Below are 21958 nucleotides of genomic sequence, written 5' to 3' on the forward strand. Positions count from 1 at the left end.
GGGAGATAGAACTGGGCTGATGGTTTATGAAATTCCTTCCAGTGTCTCTGCTTGTTAATTGTAATTTCAAAGGCCAGCTGGCTGAGAAAATGTAAGCTAAAAGTTTTTCTAAGGGTTAAGGCTTGTCAAATGTTCTTTTGCTATTCTTTGAGATAGTTGTATATAGATAGCTGTGTGTCTGAAAACTTTATTTATTTTTAATATTAGAGAATGTATACTTGTGAGCCGGGAAGGGGAAGAGAGAGAGAATCGCAAGCAGGCTCCACGCTGTCAGCTTGGAATCCAACATGGGGCTTGATCTCACGAACCGTGAGATCATGACCTGAGCCGAAATGCTGAACTGATTGAGCCACCCAGGTGCCCCTGAAAGCTTTTCAATGACAGGGCAAGATCTTGTGAGTGAAGGTACATAACTGACCCCCACTGTGCTGGACCAAGATGTAGCATATACCTGAAGGCTTCTGAAATGCCCTTGAACTAAGTTCACCACAATTAATACGTGGCCAGCCAATTCACAGGTTGCTTTCTGCAGTTTCTTACTAAAATCCCTTAAAAACCATAAGCTTCATTCACTTCACAATATTTATGGCCTCACTTTAACATCAAACAGTAGACTGTACTGAGGAGATGAGTGCTCTGCCCAGCTCTGCCCCTTAGTACTGGGGCGGAGAGGGTGGGTAGGCTAGATAGTTTTCGAACTTTTATAATTTTATTGGCTATAGAACCCTTCAAATGTATTCTGATAAAGAAGCTCTCGAGGGGTGCCTGGGTGGCTCAGTTAAGTGTCCAACTCTTGATTTTGGCTCTGGTCAAGATCTTAAGGTTGTGAGATTGAGCCCCATGTTGGGCTTGATGCCGGGAGTGGAACCTGCTTGGGATTTTCTCCCTGCTCCTCCCCTTCCTGCTCTCCTGCTTGTGTGTGCGCCCTCTCTCTCGGGGGGGGGGGGGAGAGGGTGGGAAGCTCTCCATATAAAACACAAAAGCAGGAGTTGGCTGGTACATTTATTCTTTCAACAAGGATTTATTGTTTTCTTCATGACAGGCACTGAGGATACAGTAGTCGTTTTTGGTGGAAGAGGAATGAGTGAGTGTTGACAAAAATATATTTCCCTCACTGATCCCTCCCCAAGAAGAAATAACAAATAGTGCACAAATTGTAAACTCCTTTAGTGGTTCAGTTCATAATTCTAGTTGTGATTGTTAACCCTCTGACTTGGGCCCTGGTTTTTGGCCCCAGACTTAGTCCTAGGCTGAAAGGCTGACTCAGGTACAGCTAGGACATTTTCTAGTTCACATAATCATTGGGTTCAAATGATTCATTATCCCTCTGGAAGGCAGCACCAGCAGAGAAGCTACAAATACACTTAAAAAATGAGAAGTTTTACCTCAACTACACACTGCACAGCCAAGAAAAATTAGCAGGAGTTGAGCACAAAATATAGACCAAATACCTCTGGGAGAAGGCCTGAAGCAGCTCCCAATGAAAGGTGCAACAAAGTGACAGGAATCTGGTTCTTCCACTTGGAGATTGGTCACATCAGAACATGAGTCCAAGGCCCACCTCCTTAAGAGGAGATGTTCTGCTACTGGTCTCACTTCCTTTACTTCCAGGCTTTCGACAGGATGTGACTGGTACACACTCCAGAACAGCAAAGGAGTTACAGTTTGAAGCCAGAATGAATGGCCACAATGCCTGATGTGAGACTTTCGTAAGTCACTTTCTCAAAACCCGCATCCTCTATCATCTCTTTGAACTCCTCCTAAAACACAAAGAAAGATACAGCAAGGATCACCTGGATTTAAACTCTAGGCCCTTTGTTGTAAAATTATGGTTTTGTACCTGAGGTGGGAACTGTCGGATACTCTCTACAAGGTATTGGTAGGACTTCCAATCTCCTGCGATGACTTCTCCCAGGACAGGAATGACCTGGAAGCTATACAGATCATAAAGCCTAAAGAAAAGGATGAAAGATTAAGGTTAGAACATGACCCCTGATAAGCAAGAAGTTTTAGGCCTGGAGTCATAAATCCAAATGCCTTGTAGGGTCAGTACCTGAAATAAGCGATGCGGGCCAGGTGCAAGACCAATAGGGAGTAACAAGGTACAATTAGGAAGTAGCATAAAAGTGGAGAAGGCGTGGGGCGCCTGGGTGGCACAGTGGGTCGAGTGTCTGACTTCGGCTCAGGTCATGATCTCGCAGGTTCATGGGTTCGAGCCCCTGCACTGGGCTCTCTGCTATCAGCATGGAGCCCACTTTGGATCCTCTGTCCCCATCTCTCTCTGCCCTTTCCCCACTTGTGCTCTGTCTCTCTCAAAATAAGTAAATCTAAAAAGAAGTGGAGAAGGGACAAGCACTACTCAGCTCTGACTACTGCCATGTGGGAATAAGTGCTTTCTCAGTGTTGCCATACATCTGATTTCTCAATTGAAGCTGGAAATTTTCATGTAAAACTTCCTGATTTTTAAATATGAACATCTAGGGGCGCCTGGGTGGCGCAGTCGGTTAAGCGTCCGACTTCAGCCAGGTCACGATCTCGCGGTCCGTGAGTTCGAGCCCCGCGTCGGGCTCTGGGCTGATGGCTCAGATCCTGGAGCCTGTTTCCGATTCTGTGTCTCCCTCTCTCTCTGCCCCTCGCCCGTTCATGCTCTGTCTCTCTCTGTCCCAAAAATAAATAAATGTTGAAAAAAAAATTTTAAATATGAACATCTAAGTCAATTTCTTAAAAATCGATGAGTCAAAATACATCTGTGGGCCAACTTGAGCCTTTGAAATTCTTCTGGCTTAGGTGTTGTCGTTAGAACTGGCTGACCTGAGGTGGCACTGTGTCCCCTAGAGACTCTGAACTATGAGGTTCATGCTTCTAGCTTACTGGCTATTTTCTGTCCACTTGGGGATGGGAAGCCCTTGGCTAGACAAGGAGAATAAAGCCCTGTTAACAGTGCCAACCTGGAAATGAGGGGATTGTTCACTTGGCTAAACTCCAGACAGAGAAACCGTCCTCCTGGCTTCAGGACTCGATGGGCTTCCTGGAGTGCCTGAGCAAGACAAGGAACAAGAGAACATACTCCTCAGCAGAACTCACTCAATTCCATGAGGCCAAGACAGCTCGAGCTTCGGTGGGCATTATAAAAGTTAGCATTTCCCATAGCTCCCTTGTGCATTCTTAGCTGGAAAGCTGTAGTAGCAGAGATAACCCTACACTATTCTAAATTTTATAGGCACGAAGAGAAGGTTACTTGGAGCATTCAGACTGGTATAACCACATGGTGGCCAATTTTACAATTATTATTTATTAAAAGCTTATTTCAGGATTTTTTTTCTTTATTTTTTAATGTTTGTTTATTTTTGAGAGAGACAGAGTATGAGCAGGGGAGGGGCAGAAAGAGAGGGAGACACAGAATCCGAAGCAGGCTCCAGCCTCTGAGCTGTCAGCACACAGCCCGACATGGGGCTTGAACTCACGGACCTTGAGATTATGACCTGAGCCAAAGTCAGATGCTGAACTGACTGAGCCACCCAGGCGCCCCTTTTTTCTTTATTTTTAAAAGTAAACTCTCGGGCACCTGGGTGGTTCGGGTGGTTCAGTTGGTTCAGTGTCCTACTTCAGCTCAGTTCATGATCTCATGGTTCATGGGTTTAAGTCTTGAATCGGGCTTGGTGCTGTCAGCACAGAGCCTGCTTTGGATGCTCTGTATCTCCCCACCTCTCCTCTGCTGCGCTCTCTGTCTCAAAAATAAACATTAAAAAAAAAAAGTAAACTCTGCCCAACGTGGGGTTCAAACTTACAACCCCAAGATCAAGGGTTACATGCTTTACCAACAGAGCCAGCCAGGCATCCCTACAATTACTTATTTAAATCACAGTGGATATCCTTTTTGATCTAGCAATTTTACTTCAAGGAACCTATCTTATAGAAATGCATCTATTGGGATATGCATAAAATAAATGTTTATTTTTAAGAGAGAGAGAAAGAGAGAGAATGTGTGTATGTGAGCAGGAGAGGAGGAGAGGGTGAGAGAGGGGGTCAGAGGATCCGAAGTGGGCTCTGTGCTGATATCAGCTAGCCCAATGCGGGGCTTAAACTCCTGAACCACAAGATCATGACCATGAGTTGAAGTAGGACACTCAACTGACTGAACCACCCAGGTGCCCCTCCAAGATACATATTTAATGGAAAAAAAGCAATGAGCAAAATGTTTCATATGCTAATATTTGTATAAAAAAAGAAAAAAACAATAAAGACATTGACACAAGAAACTGGTGATTGTCTGGAGGGAGAGGATGCACTGAATGGTTGGGACACATGGATAGGAGGCATACTTTCACTGATACACCTTTTTGTACTTTGAACCTATTCAAAAACATTTTTTTTAATTAAAATAATAAACTGGCTACATACACAAGCAGGTCATAAAAACCAAGCTGAAGTGCATCATAAGGATGTCCCACCAAGGTGGCTGAGTGGCTCAGTCGGTTAAGAGTCCAACTTCAGCTCAGGTCATGATCTTACGGTTCGTGAGTTCAAACCCCATGTCAGGCTCTGTGCTGACAGGTGAGAGCCTGTGTCTTCCTCTCTCTCTCCCCTTCCCCCGCCCACACTGTCTCTCTCTCTCTCTCTCAAAAATAAATAAACATTAAAAAAAAAAAAAAGTCCCACCGAAAGCAGAGAAACCAGATAACTAGAGCCCCCATTATAGAACCAAAACGTGGCACCTTGCCTATTACCTTCAAATGCTTTGGGATAGAATGTTGAAGTAGAAATAAAGAAGAACTGCATCAGGTGGTGCCTGACTGGCTCAGTCAGTGGAGCATGGGACTCTTGATCTCAGGGTTTTGAGTTTGAGCCCCAAGTTGGGTGCAGAAATTACTTAAAAATAGGGGCGCCTGGGTGGCTCAGTCAGTTAAGCATCTGACTTCGGCTCAGGTGATGATCTCATGGTTTGTGGGTTTGAGCCCAGCATCAGGCTCTGTGCTGGCAGAATGGAGGCTACTTGGGATTCTCTTCTTCTTCTCTGCCCCTCCCCAACTCATGCTGTCTCTCCCTCTCTCAAAATAAATAAACAAATTACTTTAAAACCTTAAAAAAAAGAACAAAAAGCTGTGTCAGATTACAAGCTGAATGTTCCCTTCTCCCTAAAGAGGAACCCATTACTCTAGCTACCTTCTGCCAAAATAGTGTTTGCCTTTTTCTGTGTTGGCCTTGGAAATGCCACTGATCTGCAAACTCACAGAGTCAGACAACTTCTCAAATGAGAGGAAACAGATGGAATGCCAGAGCAAGACAGACAGCTCAAAGATGTGAATACCAACCCAAGCAACAAAGGCTTCTATGAGGATCTGCTCTGTGGTCTTGGTCTTTTTCAATTTTGTGAGTAGGAAAATTGGCAACTTCAAGGATTGAAGGCCCTAAGCCTGACATGGTCATTCCACTCAAGAGCTGGTTCAAGTGAAGAAGCTCTCCCTCCTTCCTCCTTTTCCGTGGGGCCATTCCAGGAGATCTAATATCGTGAGAGTCACTCAAGCTGACGATGCAGCCATTCATACCTGATCAATGTGTGTGACATTCCGGATCCCAAAGGCAATAGTGTAAACATCAAACTTGTCATCATCAAAGGGCAATTCTTCAGCATCTCCCAATACCCAAGCAAGTCCTGAAAGAGAAAATCATTTCTGGTCTCAGTCTGGGTAGCCGTCTCTTCTGCACCCAGTGAATTGTCAAACCTGAGGAGGGCATCATGGGAACCCCCCAATTTGTGTAGTCAGCCAGGCAGATTCATGGGCAGCCTGGACACCCCCTAGATGGCTGACTTCTCAAGTGGGGGGAGTCTTATAGTACGGAGCCTCTAAATCTGTGGAATCTGAGACTAACTCTGGATTAGTCTCAGAATTGAACTGAATCATTGGACACCTACCTAGTTGGTGTGGGAGAAATGGAGAACAGTTTGGTGCTGGGCAAATACCATACATGTGGTATCAGCAACCATCACACGTCTGCCTTCATCACTGGGTTCCTGGCCACTGTCTTCAAGGTGTCCTGTCCCCCTGAGGATTTGATTTCTTGAAGTCAGCAGGAAGTTCTTTCCCCAAGGGTCTCAGAGTAAAACCTGATGAATACTTAGTTATGCCCACCCTCAAGCAACCTTTACCCAACTAAGTGTTTTGTGTAAAGCACTGTGGTTAAGATCCCGGGTCCTGGGGTTAGACTGCCCGGGTTCTAACTCCAGCTTCACCATTTATTAGCTATATAATCTTGAATAAACTACTTTGACTTGGTTTCCTCATCTGTAAAGTGGAGTTAATAAGAGTATCAGAGGAAATGAAACATTAAAAAAAAATGTTTTTAAAGGGCACCTGGGTGGCTTAGTCGGTTAAGTGTCTGACTTTGGCTCAAGCCATGATCTCATAGTTCATGGGTTCGGGCCCCAGGTTGGGCTCCGTGCTGACAGCTCAGAGCCTGGAGCCTGCTTCGTGGATTCTGTCTCCCTCTCTCTCTGCCCCTCCCCCACTCATATTCTGTCTCTCTCTTGAAAAGAAATAAAATGTTAAAAATAATTTTAAAAAATAAAAAAATAAGAGTATCAGAGTGTCATTGGAAGTATTCTAAGTACACAATTTAGCCTAGTTATATTGGTTCTATTGGAGAATTAAAGGGTCAAGACCCAAGTCTGGTCACAAATTCAGAAAACACCCAAGGGAACCCTATAACGGTGGCTATGTCCTCTAAGGATACTGATTCGGCTTTAGTATTACCCAACTTGCAGTGAATTAGACATAAAATGCGATATAGAAGGAAAGCTCTGTAGAGGACGGTAAATGAAAATAACCTTACTGGAAAGCAAACTAGCAGTAGTTAACAAGCATAAATAAAATAAAATAAAAATAAGCATACCCTTTGACCCAGCTATTTGATTTTTAGGAGGAGGACATTGATGACATCATCATCATCATCATCATTGCAACTGCTCCGACCCCTTGGTGGCAGGGTCTGTATTATCACTTTAAATACATTATCGTATCACATTCTCATACCAACTCCATGGGATAGCTCTTATTATCATCCTCACGTTTTAGATGAGCAAAGCTGATATCAGAAAGGTTAAAGCAGCTTACCCAAGGTCATATGGAGGGACTGGAACTCAGGTTGTTTTATCCCAGAGCCTGTGTTTTTCAACAGCTATGGTATATTACCTCCTACTATAAGGTGGTTTTTATTCTCTTTATTTAAAAATTTTTTTAAAGTTTATTTATTTTTGAGAGAGACAGAGACACAGTGTGAGTGAATGAGAGGGTGAGAGAGAGGGAGACACAGAATCCAAAGCAGGCTCCAGGCTCTAACCTGTTAGCACAGTGCTCGATGCAGGGCTTGAACTTACGAACCGCGAGATCATGACGCCGCTTAACTGACTGAGCCACCCAGGCAGGCGTCCCTATTCTCTCCATTTTATAGATAAAGTAATTGAAATGTAAAGAGTTTAAACAATTGTCCAAGGTTACATAGAAGGTAAAAACATTAACAAATGCATGCAAAAATTTACAAATATGGATGTTACAATGCTGTGCAATGTGCAAAAACACTAGAAAAAAAATGAAAGATCAGTTGGTTATTGGTTATGTAAATTGGTTATGTGAAATCTTCATGATTCACATCCATACAGGAGAATATAATAAATAATGATTTTAAGGAATTTTTAATGACATAGAAAAATCTCATGATACAATGCTGTATTAGGGCAGGATACTAAATTTGTATATACAGGAAGGCTTTAATTTCATAAAAAGGAAATGAAAATGATTTGCAATTATAGGTAACATTTACTTTCTTAATACTTTTCCAAAATCCAAAAGTTCTCCCAAATATACCACTTTTATAACCTATGAAATAATTTGTTTAAAGCTCCAGCCCACCAAGCTTACATTTGGGGAAGAAGTGCTCCACATAACATACAAATAAACAGCGCTACACATAAATATGCCTTTCACATTAACTTTTACTATTACAAAATAATTTCTAGGATCCTCCTTAGTTTCAACTCTTTTTGCATGAGAGTTTTTACAAAGACATCATTATCGGAGACTGACAAAGCCAGGAGGAAAGATAAAAAACTGTCCTATGCAGCACTTGGTAATTCCTATGCCAGTGGATTTGTCTTGGCAGTTGGGAGAGGCTGAAGGGCAAGCTATGGTATGCAAGAGGTGAATCCAGAAATGGAACACTGCCTATCATTTCTTTCGTTGTTCTCCATTCTTTACGGCTAAGCACCAGAGGGAAGGGAAACACGTTTTTCAGTAGGAGTAAGGAAACATAGTGCCTTTGTCTAAAAACACTAGGGACTGTCTGCTTTCTGATCAGCGTTGATGGTTAACAAAAGAGCCCTTCATCTTGTAGGCCAAGTGGGTTGTTCGTCTAGGCAGCTTGTTCTGGGGGTGGGAGGAGGAGGAGGAGGAAGAATTGAACTAAAATAACCATAGATACTCCTGGTGGGGGAAGGGGAGGCCAGGAACGCTGATGTTGACCTGAGGGACTTTATTTTCTTTGTCCTATCCCACTGTCTCACACAGTGGCTGCCTGCAGTGCTTGGCGAGCTGGGAAGAGGGCAGTGCAGCAGCTGTGAAAAGTGAGCTAAACGGTGGTGTGGCTGCCGGATCCTCACTTCTACTTGGAAAAAACTGGGGGAAAGTATTTTAAAATATGAAAACAAACAGAAAGCGAAATGTGAAATCTAGGTCTTTAAGCCAGGGCACAAACTGTCCATTTTCAGGTTGCAGTGGGTTCCCAGAGATGTGCAGTCACTCTCCTGTCTGCTGCTGAGAGTACTGTTTATGGGTGTTTCTTTATCAGCTGGGGCCCCTGAAAAACAGATGCTGATAAAATAATTAAAAAAAAAAGAAAGAAAGAAACATGCTGAGATGATGGAGGAGTGCAAATGTTTTGTTTGTTTGTTTGTTTGTTTTGGAGGGGGAGTGCAGGGGAGAACACCCAGGGAAGATAAAAGGAAGAGGAAGCAAGACTGAGCAGAGAAAGCCTACAGATCAGTGCAGATCTGATAAAGCCTTACCCAAGCCAATAGGGAGCTCTGGAGCCCTGCCAGAAAAGAGCCCAACTTGGAAGCTGAGGCAGAGCCTAAAAGTTGTAAGAGCTGGAGGCTGTCAGCTGCTTGCACTCCTTGTGTCTGAAGGACAAGTTTCTGCTTTAGGGGCAAAGCACCTTCTCAGCTACCACATCTGTCAACCCCTTTGAGTACTGATGGGATATGATGTGGCTCAAAAACAGGACACTGGGGTCAGCAGGGAGTTGCCGGGAATTGAAAGCAAAACTATCTCAGGGCCTAAGGGCTAAGATCAGAAGATTCAGCTCCAAATTGGGGTCTGCCTATTTAAAAGTTGTGTGAATTGAGTAGGACACTTCAACTTTTTGGGCTTTGGTTATCCGCTCAGTCACATGGGGCTGATAATCTAACTCCCTGGGTTGCTGAAATAATGTACATAACAGCATACAAACTGGATTCATGCAAATTATCGTTGATTCCTGCCTATCTGTACGTTTTTGGAAGCTGAAAAATAAAGCTCTTCAACATTTTATATATCTCATTTCATAAACATACAAAAATGGGGCGCCTGGTTGACTCAGTTGGTTAAGTGTCTGACTTCGGCTCAGGTCATAATCTCCTGGTTTGTGGGTTCCAGCCCTGCCTTGGGCTCTGTGCTGACAGCTCAGAGGCTGGAGCTTACTTTGGTTTCTGTGTCTCCCTCTCTGTCTGCCCCTCCTCTGCTCATGCTCTGTCTCTTTCTGTCTCTCAAAAATAAATGTTAAAAAAAACCCGAAAAACAAAAAGGACACAAACATTTCTGCAGTGTCTACTTTCTGTAGGACTGACTTACCAGCTTTGTATCCCTGAGCATGGGCTTTCTGCTTTCCAATCTTTAGCATCTCCTTGTTGATGTCACAGACCACAACCCGGGAACCGCCCAAGGGGTCCTCTTCGTTTTGGTACTTTTTGGCAATTTCTTCCCAGGATAAATTTTGCTGGGCCCGTAACTGCCTCTTCTGCTTTCCCTTATGCTGTGCCCGAACATAATTAAGGAACCGGAATGCAATGTCACCTGTGGAAAGCCAACAAGAGGAAAGATGCAAACACAAATAGAAACAAAACCCCAGCATTTCCAAAACCCAAACAGAGATACAAAGGGACAAGATTTGAGGAGTGTACAAAAATTGAAGTTTCTCTTCATTTATATAGTAACTACTAACATCAATTTTTAAAAACTTCATATATATATATATATATATATATATACATACATTTAAAGCTTATTTAATTTTGAGAGAGAGAGAAAGCAAGCACAAACAGGGGAGGGGGGAGAGAGAGGATCCCAAGCAGGCTCTGTGCTGCCAGCGCAGAGCCTGACATGGGGCTCGAACCCACAAACTGTGAGAACTTGACCTGAACTGGAACCAAGAGTTAGCTGGATGCTTAACCAACTGAACCACCCAGGTGTCCCTTCTAATATATTTTTTAAGATTTCATTTTATTTTTTAATGTTTATTTTATTTATTTTGAGAGAGAGAGCACACACATACACAGGAGTAGCGGAGAGGCAGAGAGAGAGAGAGAGAGAGAGAGAGAGAAAAACCCAAGCAGGTTCCATGCTGTCAGCGCAAAGCTCGACATGTCCATCCAATGAACCATGAGATCAGATCATGACCTGGGCTGAAAACAAGAGTCAGACACTTGGGACACCTGGGTGGCTCAGTTGTTGAACATCCAACTCTTGATTTTGGCTTAGGTCATGATCCCAGGGTCGTGGGATTGAGTCCCGAGTCGGGTTCTGTGCTGAGTGTGGAGGCTGCTTAGGATTCTCTCTCTCTCTCTCTCTCTCTCTCTCTCTCTTTCTCTCCCCCCCCCCGCCCCTCCCCTGCTTGTGCTCTCTCACTCACTCTCTCTCTCTCTAAAATAAAAAATTGAGAAAAAAAGAGTTGCATGTTCTATCAACTGAACCAGCCAGGTTCCCTGTTAACTTCTAATATTCTTAAAAACCTTTTAGGGCGCCTGGGTGGCTCAGTTGGTTGAGCATCCAACTCTTAATTTTAGCTCAGGTCTTGATCTCAGCATCGTGAGTTCAAGCCCCCCAACTGGGTTCCACGCTGGGCATCAAGCCTACTTAAAAACAAAACACAAAAAACAAAACTTAAAAAAAAAAATAGCATAAATAATGCATGGATACGTTCTCACTACAAAAGACTCATCTAAATATTTAGAAGAAAACATAAAAGTTCCATTCTTTCTCCATACCCTCTCCAGACACAGCCAGTGTCAAGTGCTTAGTGTGAAGCCCTTCTAGTCTCTAATAATTGTTAGGAAAGCAACATAAGGGTATAGTTACCAGCAATGGTTCCCTGCCCTACCACTTCCCATGCCCAGTTCAGCTCCCCAGAGACCATCTTTCTCAACTCTTTCAGCTGTTCCTTCTGTTGGTTCCAGCTCTTTACTTACCGTGCTTATAATGATGCCCCGCCCCTCTTCTCTGGTTGCCTCCATCTTCCCAATATATTTGTATCACATTTCATAGTTCCTTACAGATCCCTTTGTAAACTAGAGTAACAGACTAATTAATATTTTATTTCTATTTCATCAGCTACAGATGGTACCTCTTGAACCCCTTCAGCCTTCTATTGTGTGAAGTTTAGTGCCATCATGACTGATAACATACATTGTTTGTTCTACCGCTATAATTATGTCTCCTCCGCTTTGTTGGTTAGAGACTAAAAGCTGAAAATCAAAAGTGTTTATGTTATCGTGACCAGGTAAATACTGTTTGGGCCAAAACAGTGCTTTCTAGGATCGCATTTCCTTTGTTATAAAGTTGTCTTTGTTATCCTTACTCTATTTGCAAGAAATATATCTTAAGTTTTTCCAGTCCCTGCAACAAATTAGTCATTCTCTGGTCACTTTTCTATATATTTAAGTACTTTATACGTACTCCTATAAAACAACTTAAAACCTACACAGGGATATTCTACACACAGTTACACAACTTGTTTTCTTTCTCTTCCCACTGAATATGTCCTTGAGAACTTTCCACCAGTATTTATAGCATTCATTTAAATAGCTACATAATATTTCGTAGAAGGGATGTATCTTAATTTAAAACAATTTCTTTACTGAGGCAGAAATAGGTTACTTCCAATTTTTCACTACTACTAAAAATGATGCAGTGAGCATATTTGTAGCTATATATTTTTAAAATGTCTTTTTTAATATATGGGATTACCTTCTAATTACATTTTCTAAATGGGCAGTTGCCAGTATGCAGTAATGTTATGGGTTAAGCCACAGATGTAAGCAGCTCTGACTGAACCCTTTCTATATCTGTATCTTTGTGCAAGTTATTTTTTTCTTTTTTTTAGACTACACATGGAGAATTGGAATTATAGGATCCTAGACTATAAAGATTCTAGATTTTTACAAAAGTTTTATTTATTTTTGAGAAAGAGAGCACACAGGAGCAGGGAACAGGGGGAGAGGGAGAGAAAGAATCCCAAGTAGGCTCCGCACTATCAGCGTGGAGCCTGATGAAGAGCTGGATCTCATAAGCCTTGAGATCATGACCTGAGCTGAAACCACAAGTCAGATGCTTAACCAACTGAGCCACCCAGGAGCCCCTAAAGATTCTAAATTTTAATAGATTCTGTTAAATTGTCTTCCACTGAACAAGGTGTCTTACTGCTTTCTGAGCTTCCATTGAGGAGAGGACCAGACATAAACGTGTTTCACACATGGAGACTGTTCTATAATTTGTTATTCCATATTATTCAATTGGTATAGATTATGACATTATTACATTGTATGACACATTATTCTAATGTAATTTAACATGTAAATGAACCATTTGATAACATCCCAAGATGCATTTTAGAAACCCGTGACATTTTCTCCCCAAATGCCTAGTGTGCACCAAGTAACAAAGAACCACATATAAACAATTGAGCTTTTGGGGCATTCACTTTCAAACATCCCCTGTCTGTAAAGAGAGTTTTCCTACAATTCTTTCTAATCTTATATTCTAATAAACTTTTGCCTGCTGCTCAAAAAAAAACCAAAACACAATTGAGCTTTTGATTTCTGATGTGATAGTGGATTGAGCAGAAAAGGTTGTCTAGAGAGCTTATGGAATATTGTAAAGGGCATCCCCCCCAAAGAAAAAGGGAAAGTGGATTAAAGGTTAAACAGAAAATAAAATGGTCGAGTGCCTGGGTGGCTCAGTCGGTTAAGCATCCGACCTGGGCTGAGGTCGTGATCTCACAGCTTGTGAGTTCGAGCCGCACATCGGGCTCTGTGCTGACAGCTCACAGCTTGGAGCCTGCAGTCTGCTTCAGATTCTGTGTCTCCCTATCTCTATGCCACTTGCCCTGCTCGTGCTCTCTCTCTCTCTCAAAAATAAATAAAAAAAGAAAAGAAAATGGTCAAGTAGAGGGTGAGATGTTGCTGGAGTAAAAAGTAATCTATTTACTTTGTAACCTGTGCATTTTAGAAAAATGATAGGCATAAAGTTGATATTTTGTGCTTTTGAGTGATATTTAGTTAAACGTTTCTTAGAAGTATATTGATTTTGGGGGTGCCTAAGTGGCTCAGTGGGCTAACCATCCAACTCTTGATCTAGACTCAATTTATGATCTCACAGTTTCATGAATTTGAGCCCCACATCAGGCTCTGTGCTGACAGTGGTGTGGATTCTCTCTCTCCTCTCTCTGTGCCCCTCCCCCACTCTCTCTCCTCTCTCTGCCCCTCCCCCATGCACACTGTCTCTCTCTCTCTCAAAATAAATAAGCATTAAAAAATTTTAAAGAAAGAAGTATATTGATTTTCAATTACCATCTTCAGCCTAATGGTAGTTAAGCTAGCTCATTCCAACAAGAAACACTAACTTCCGTAAAATAATGCTCAGGATACTCAAGGATTCTCAACTGGACATTACCTGTGCCTCCAGCAACATCGAGCAGCTGGGTCCCAGGAAACGGGCGCATCTTCCAGAGCAGCAAATCCTTCCAAATACGGTGGATACCAAGGCTCATCATATCATTCATCACATCATACTTCTTGGCCACACTTTCAAACACATGATAGACTGACATAGGAGAAATACAACACAATTAATTGTGCTATTAACAAGATTAACTTGGGGAAGTCCTAAATGAAAGAGGATGAAGCTTTTCTCCCCTGAAGTTGCCTGTCTTTGTTGAAGTTAAGCTATAATGCTTGATGCCCAAATCTACCCCCCCCTTTTTTTTAATGTTTATTTATTTTTGAGAGAGTGCAGCAGGTGCAGAAAGAGGGAGACAGAAAATCCGAAGTGGGCTCTGTGCTGACAGCAGCAAGCCCAATGTGGGGCTCGAACTCACAAACCGCAAGATCATGACCTGAGCCGAATTCAGACGTTCAACAAACTGAGCCACCCAGGTGCCCCCCTCAATCTACCCCTTAACCTCTTTTTAAAAAGGCTTAAATTATTCTAGGTAGGAAACCAACCTCTTTTCTGCTGTTTTAGTTACCTTTATCTAGGACCAATGCCTCAATAATGCCACACACCTACTTGGTACTAAATAGGTTTCCAGTTCTTAGAGGATGGCGGGGGGGGCGGTGTATGGAATTTTTCTAATGGTTATTATAGTAGAAAAACAACAAAACCATTGGAAAGACATGGCTAATAGACGGGAAAGTCTCAGTTCATCTCTGCTGGGATCACAGAAAAACAACAGGTACAATTTAGGGCCAAGCCACACTGCAGAGGGCCCAACTAAATTTTCTCCTCATTAATCTAATAAGATCAAGGGTGAATGTGGAATCTGAGCTAAATGGAAAAGGAATTTACTATCCAAAACACTTTAAAGCACAGGCTACATTTAATTGCTTTACACCTGTTTCTCTGCGCATAAGATGAAAAACTCAGTGTCAGCTCCCTATCACCCTGCCATAAGGCTAAATTAGGTAATGAAGGAGAGACGCGTTGAGTTTCAGATGAAATGTGCTGCATAGATCCAAACCATCACTGTCCTCTGCTGAATCAGCACACTGCAGAGCTCCTCCTTTAACTCCATCTTGAGCGCCTTTCTCAACCCCAGGATCTCCAAGCTTGCTTTTTTCTTTTGAACATCTTTTGGGGTATTGAGGGACACTAAGGCTCAACCCCCTGAGTATAAGCAATTTTTGCTTTGCATGGTTCTGATATACATGAATTTCAGTTATGGTGGCTTAGTTAAATAACATCAGTCCCCCAGCAACATCATTCAGTTCCAATGGTATATAAACTGTGAGTAATTGCATACAGTGCAAACTCCGCTGGTAGTTCCTCAGTTCATAAATCAATCTGTAAATAACAGACATATCATGATCAGTAACCAATCATGTCACTTCTTTAAGTTTGTGGTTGCTAGGTCACTGCACATCAGTCATTCAGTTCACACACAGACAGCAAAGCATGTAGTTGTGTTACCTCCTTATCTCTCAGTTGTAAACACATGCGGCATTTTACAAAACTAGGTAATTCAAAGAGGAAATTGGCCGGGGCGCCTGCATGGCTCAGTCAGTTAAGCGTCTGACTTCAACTCAGGTCTAATCTCACTGTTGTTGAGTCTGAGCCCCATGTTGGGCTCTGTGCTAGACAGCTGGGAGCCTGGAGCCTGCTTCAGGTTCTGCGTCTCCCTCTCTCTCTGCTCCACCCCCGCTCATGCCCTGTCTCTGTCTCTCAAAAATGAATAAATGTTAAAAAAATATATTAAAAAAAAAGAGGAAATTGGCCAACGAAAATGAAAGCACCGCAAAGAAGTGAAAAGTGGTAATACTGGAAGTGAAACGTCCATGGGATTATAGGAGAAACAGCTGACAACGTTGATACTCGAGAGACTCTAGCTACGCAGCTGGAAAAACTTTGTGAAGATGAACTTATGGACATAAATGAGGATGTGGTTGTGACAAAAGGTTGAAGATGTCCCAGAGGAAATGATGCCAGTGAAAAAATCTCACACTAAAGGAATTCCTGGAGATATTTCATGGCCCTTGAAAGTGAAAAGATAAAATGTTACAAGCTGATTGAAACTGAGAAAGGAGTATGGCAATTTGCCAAGGCATAGAGACGCTGCTTGCTCCCTATTGTAAATATATGACCAGAAGGTAGCAAACACTGTTCAAACTACCCTTCGTTCATTTTTTTATGAAGGAATAAAACAGCTTAGTGTTTCTAATTTTATTAGAATTTTAACTCAATTGAAAAATTTTAAATTTGAAAATCCTAACTATATTAAAATAAGATTTTTTTTATGTGTTACATCTTTATAATATTTTTAAATGTTTATTTATTTTTGAGAGAGAAACAGAGTGTGAGCAGGGGAGGGGCAGAGAGCAAGGGAGACACAGAATCCAAAGCAGGCTCCAGGTTCTGAGCTGTCCGCACAGAGCCCGACATGGCGCTCAAGTTCACAAACCGTGAGATTATGACCTAAGCCAAAGTCGGATGCCCAACCCACTGAGCCACCCAGGCGCCCCTACATTAAATAAGTTAAAATTAAACCTAATCTGGGGGCATTTGGCTGGCTCAGTCAGTAGAGCATCTGACTCTTTATCTCAGGGTTGTGTGTTCAAGCCCCAGGTTGGGTGTGTAGCCCACTTAAAAAAAAAAAAAAAGAATAAAAACAAATTAAACCTAATTTTAAATTATAGTGTGCTAAGTAAATATTGACTTTACTATTTGTTTCATTGGCCCTATACATTTATAATTAACAGTGAGGAAGTTTTTGATGTTCAATAATTAAAAAAAATTTTTTTTACATATATTTATTTTTGAGAAACAGAGTGAGACAAAGCGTGAGCGGGAGAGGGGCAGAGAGAGAGAAGGAGACACAGAATCTGAAGCAGGCTCCAGGCTCTGAGCAAGCGGTCAGCACAGAGCCCAATGCGGGGCACGAACCCACGAACTGTGAGATCATGACCTGAGCTAAAGTCAGACGCTCAACAGACTGAGCCACCCAGGCGCCCCAACAATTTTTTTTTTTAATGTTTATTTATTTTTGACAGAGAGAGAGAGAGAGAGCGAGAGAGAGAGAGCATGAGCGGGGGAGGGGCAGAGAGAGAGGGAGACACAGAATCGGAAGCAGACTCCAGGCTCTGAGCTGACAGCATGGAACCCGACGCGGGGCTCGGAGCGGGGCTCGAACTCACAGACTGTGAGATCATCACCTGAGCCGAAGTCGCGCTCAACCGACTGAGCCACCCAGGCGCCCCAACAATTTTTTTTTTAAGTAAGCTCTATGCCCTCATGACCCTGAGGTCAAGAGTCACATGCTCCACCTACTGAGCCAGCCAGGTGACCCTGATGTTCAATAATTTTTAGAGGTCATGGAACAGTTGCAATTTTTCTCATTGATAATTAAGATCATGATTTCAGCGTGCATGGTCATTTTTATAGTCCTGCAATAGTGTGCAAGAGGAAGACTGCCTGCACTTCAATGTTGGCTCCCAAAGTGGGAGATCTAGATTTAGCTCAGTGGGTAATTTCTTCCTTGCTTGTCATTGTGTGAGATGTTGTTTATATGTTGTAAAGTACAATACAGAGGTTAGGCATTATCATTTTGGAAGCAACCCACCTGAATTCAAATCCCCAATTTTGCCACTTATGAGCAGAACTTTGGGCAAGTGACGTAACATCTCTGTTTCAACAGTTTCTCCATCTATAATATCCGGCTACTAGTCCCTACCTCATAAGGTTGTATTTGTAAGAATTAATGTGAAGTAGGTAAAAATGTTTCAAGTCCTTAATAAAAGTTTACTGTCATTTTACTTGGCTCCTCTTATTTCACAAGCAGTTATCAAGCTTTTAATGTGCATCAAGAACTAAGATATAGACATGAATGAGCCACTGTACTAGCTTTCTGGGGATTCACAGTTCTGTGAAATAAATGTTAATTTAAAATAAATATTCAAAGAGTTACTACAGTAAAGCTATGTATTTAGTAAGGCGGAGGTGAGAGGTAAGACAACGAAGTGGTCTTTAGAAGGATGGGACATTCCATTGTGAATTCTTTCTCTTTATTTCCTGGGTGACCATAGGCCAAGTGAAGGAAACTCTCAGAGCCTCACCATACCCATCTGTAAAATGGGCATAATACCTTCCCCATTATAAGTGGTACAGATGGGAGTTTTAAAATAGTTCTTTTCCTTTCCCATGCCTATAGCACAATGGACACAAAGAAAGTGCTCAACAATACCTAACCTTTATCTAGCAGTTATGAAGTGCCAGGCGTTGTTCAAAATACTTTAACTTATGAAGTAATCTAATCCTTATTATAACTCTAAGAGAAAGGTTACTATTATTCCTACATATAAAACTTGGAAGCTGAGGTCCAGAGAAGTTAGTTTCCTTCTTCCTTTCTAGAAAAAATGGTCCATCCCTTCAGCAAGAGGTGAAAAACATGAGCTGTGTGGTCACACCAAACTGAGTTGGAATGCTGGTTCCACCATGTTAAATTGGGCAAATTGTTGTTTGATCTTTAAGTCTCAGTTTCCTCATGTGTAACTTGGGCATAACAATACCCACTGTCGGGAGGTTGAAATGAGAAGTGGAAATAATATCTGCATGGTGCCTGGCACATCATAAACATCCAACTGATGGGATTTAGTGAGAATTATTGTGTTCAATAAGAGGAGGCATCTAAGCTCTGAGGAGTCAGGCTGAGGTGACTCCTTGAAGGTCAGGACTGCACAGGCCACGGCATACGGGTCAACAGGACGTAAAACCAACTCCTAGCTGAGCAGAAGAAACTAGATCGCAAATAGATCCCTCCATCCGCCCTCTCGCCCCTTTCACCTTTGCCCCCCTTCTCTTCCTCCGACACAGTCTCAAATCCGAAGTGTGTTTCCGTTGCCCGCTTCTCTTGGGATAATTGCCGCGCACCCAGCGGACCCCCAGGCCAGGAGCTACGAAGCCCGGGGAGCTCGCAGCACCGCATCAGCCGCGACCACCTACTACCGCAATAGGTCCAGAGAGCGCAGCTCATGGGGGCCGCCATCTTGGCAGTAGGGTGACAGCAGCCAGAACGTACGTCATGTTGCATCACTAGAGGGTCGACGGCGGCCGGTAGGAGACAGTAGTGATCGAACGCGCCCTGAAACCCTTTACTAGAGAGCTATGCATGATCTCTGGGATCCAGAGGCTAGTCTTTGAGCACCCGAAATCCTTTTTCTTTCTTCCCACGTTGAATATAGAATTTACCAGAAATGAAGGGACCTTAGGAAGAGCCCCCAGTCGCGTCTCAGCGGCCATGTCTCTGAATCTTGTCAACCAGTAGTGTGAATGCTAACTCACAAGATATACAGTAACTCTGGTTTTCTGATGCAGAAGGAGGAAATTGAGATACGGTGTGGTTTCCAAGTAGATTACAAGGTCAATTCTCTAAAACTTTGATGTGCCTAAGAATCACCTAGTTTGATGTTTAAAATGCAGATTCCTGGGCCCCCAATACCAGAGATTTTGAATCTGTAAATCTGGGATGGGTATTGGGAATCTTTATTGAACAAGCTTCTCTGATGATTCTGATGCAAAGAATTCGCAGACCTTTCTTGAGAAACATATGCTAGACTACTCTGAAAAATAAACATATGAAAGGCTGTTCTTTGGTCATTCCATTTTTTGAACTTAAGAAGTTCATAAATGGGAAGGAAAGCTCTGGTGACTGTTTAGCGAGTCAGACACAATCACCACTCACCCTCCCTCTTCTGCTGTCACAAAGCTACACTTTTAGCACCAACTGGCAGAGCATGGATGTTTACTTCAACCCCAGATTTTCCTGTTCTTTTTTTATGGAAAGGGTAATGTAGACCATCTTGCTCAAAAGAGGATGGAGGTGGTGAGTTTTGCTTGGATTTCTATATGTTTCTGCTTTGATTCTCTTTTTAAATGTATGTTTCCTGTAAATATTTCACAAGGAGAAAGCGCCAAGGACCCTAAGAAACTATTTTGAAAATGAAAAATCCCTTCCTGGTTTAATGTGTAGCCTGACAGATGGACACCCACTGCTTTCTTTTGGAAGAACTGCACAGGCTTTTCCTCTTTCCCTCTCTTTTATTTTTAAGAGTGATAGAAGGAATGATTCATCCATGTAATCAGAGTTCTCACATTGTTGTTAAAGGAAATAAAAATTCATCAAGGAACCGTAGTATATCTTCCTTATCTAGTCATATATAAGGATGGAGCTCAGGATTTGGGACTGTTCCTTCTAGACATCAAAGTAAGTTTTCAGACCAACATTATGTACCTGTTCTCTCATTTCAATATGATTTGTGGGGAAAAAACTGCAAAGAGTGAAGCAAGACAAGCATTTTAAGGAAATTTAAAAATATGAGATCAGTACCTAATTTTCTTAATTTCAGTTAAAACTTAATTTCAAGAAATTGATTGATTTATACATACAGTACTTACTAATGTTTTGTATCACATGTGATGATAAATAAGGAGCCAAAAAGGATCCAATTAGGGGAATTCCAGAATTTTGTCTATTTATTTGTTCATATATGACTGCTGAAATTCCACTCATCTTTCCATGCTCAGCTCAAGTGACACCTCTCTGGGAAGCCTTCTTCTACCTGCCCTCACCTCTTTGTACTTCTCTCCTTGGAGCCTTTGCTACAGTCAGCATTTTGTATTAACTTTACTATAGCTCTTTTCTTTTTAAAAGGAATTAGAGGGTTTTTTTCTTTAGTTTATTTATTTATTTAGAGAGAGAGCATGCGCATGCGTGCATGTGCAATTTGGGGAGGGGCAGAGAGAGGGAGAGAGAGAATCCCAGGCAGGCACTGTTAGCCTGATGATGCGGGGCTCACAAACCATGAGATCATGACCTAAGCCAAAGTCAGACGCTTAACCCACTGAGCCACCCAGGTGCCCCTATTATAGCTCTTACTACCATTTTCCATTGTAGTTTGCTGGCTGGCTTGCTTGCTTTCTGTGAATGATATGTTTTCCAGTTAGTTTTGTTTACAAGTGAAACTCGGGGAATTCAAAATTAACATCCTTGCCAGTGAGCTTGTTATAAACAGGAAAAGTTTTACCTTTGTGTTCCACATTGTTCTGCTATGCTTTATCCAAATGAACCTTTATGAGCTGGCTGCCATCCAGTTTCACGTGGACTCTCTTGTGCACAATTTTACTTGGGAAGACTAAGCTCTCCAGGATTGCATCGTGCACAGCTGCCAGAGTGTGGAACGCTTGCTTATTTTTTGTACAGCGTTTTTTGAGTTGGCTCAGGCAACTCTGGGCAATAAAGATATCATACTTCCCACTGAACTTTTCCTCCAGTTTACTTACTAGCTGGACTTGGATTTTCTGGAAAGATTTAAGTTGAGGAATGCAAACAAAGATTATAATAGCTTTCTGACCACCACTAACTTAAGTTTTCTTGGCTGTTGTTACATTTGGCTCCCTTAGCTGGGCTTTGAACACGTGTTCATCTGCAGCTCAAATAGAGCCTCGAAGGTGCTGGACTCATCCATAGCCATTCGGCTTCATGATATTTGGGTGCGAACTGAACATGGCCTTGCCCTTGATGAGCACTGGCCTAGCCACTGTAGTTTCTTATTTGCTTAATTCACTTAGGAAACTGAATATATTAAAAGACCTCAATATGAATATATTTTGGCATTCCTTGTGCTCAGCACAGTGCCGGGCGTATGATAGGTTTCTAACTAGTTGAGGTTAGTCTGAAAAATTATTTGTTCATCTCTTTAATGATGTTTGTATGTGATCCTTCGGATCTCACTGCTATGGTTGGAAGGAATCATTTATAATTTTCCAAAGTACAGATGGATGTGACAAGATTTTCTAAGTCGCAGTGTCCATATCTGTAAAATAGAGAACCGCTTATCTCATAGGTAGTTGAGAACATCATTTATTAGCCGTGTGATCGTGGGTAA

The 21958-nt window shown here is 42.2% G+C and overlaps 1 protein-coding gene and 1 pseudogene across 1 annotated transcript; both read right to left on the reverse strand.

Annotated features, from left to right (window-relative positions):
* Positions 1-1005: 1005 nt before the first annotated feature.
* Positions 1006-19071, reverse strand: COQ5 (coenzyme Q5, methyltransferase). The gene is made up of 7 exons (XM_047828678.1): positions 18858-19071; positions 13977-14126; positions 9882-10103; positions 5547-5653; positions 2949-3037; positions 1841-1952; positions 1006-1760 (listed from the first exon to the last, which is right to left on the reverse strand). Exons 1-7 carry the CDS (start codon positions 19057-19059, stop codon positions 1659-1661), a joined length of 984 nt encoding a protein of 327 aa, XP_047684634.1. The 5' UTR covers positions 19060-19071; the 3' UTR covers positions 1006-1658.
* Positions 19072-21023: 1952 nt separating this feature from the next.
* On the reverse strand, positions 21024-21578 carry LOC125149503 (40S ribosomal protein S7-like; annotated as a pseudogene).
* Positions 21579-21958: the final 380 nt, after the last annotated feature.

Source organism: Prionailurus viverrinus, chromosome D3, assembly GCF_022837055.1.
Source record: "Prionailurus viverrinus isolate Anna chromosome D3, UM_Priviv_1.0, whole genome shotgun sequence".
NCBI classification, from domain to species: domain Eukaryota; kingdom Metazoa; phylum Chordata; class Mammalia; order Carnivora; family Felidae; genus Prionailurus; species Prionailurus viverrinus.

Bases quoted from the DNA above. Each gene is read 5' to 3' on its own strand.
- COQ5 (XM_047828678.1), bottom strand. From the start codon at position 19,059: ATGGCGGCCCCCATGAGCTGCGCTCTCTGGACCTATTGCGGTAGTAGG. The intron at 5,654-9,881 runs GTAAGTCAGTCC...TTTCTCTTTCAG, and splicing joins TGCTCAGGGATACAAAGCTG to GACTTGCTTGGGTATTGGGA. The intron at 1,953-2,948 runs GTTGGCACTGTT...CCTTTTCTTTAG, and splicing joins AACAATCCCCTCATTTCCAG to GCTTTATGATCTGTATAGCT.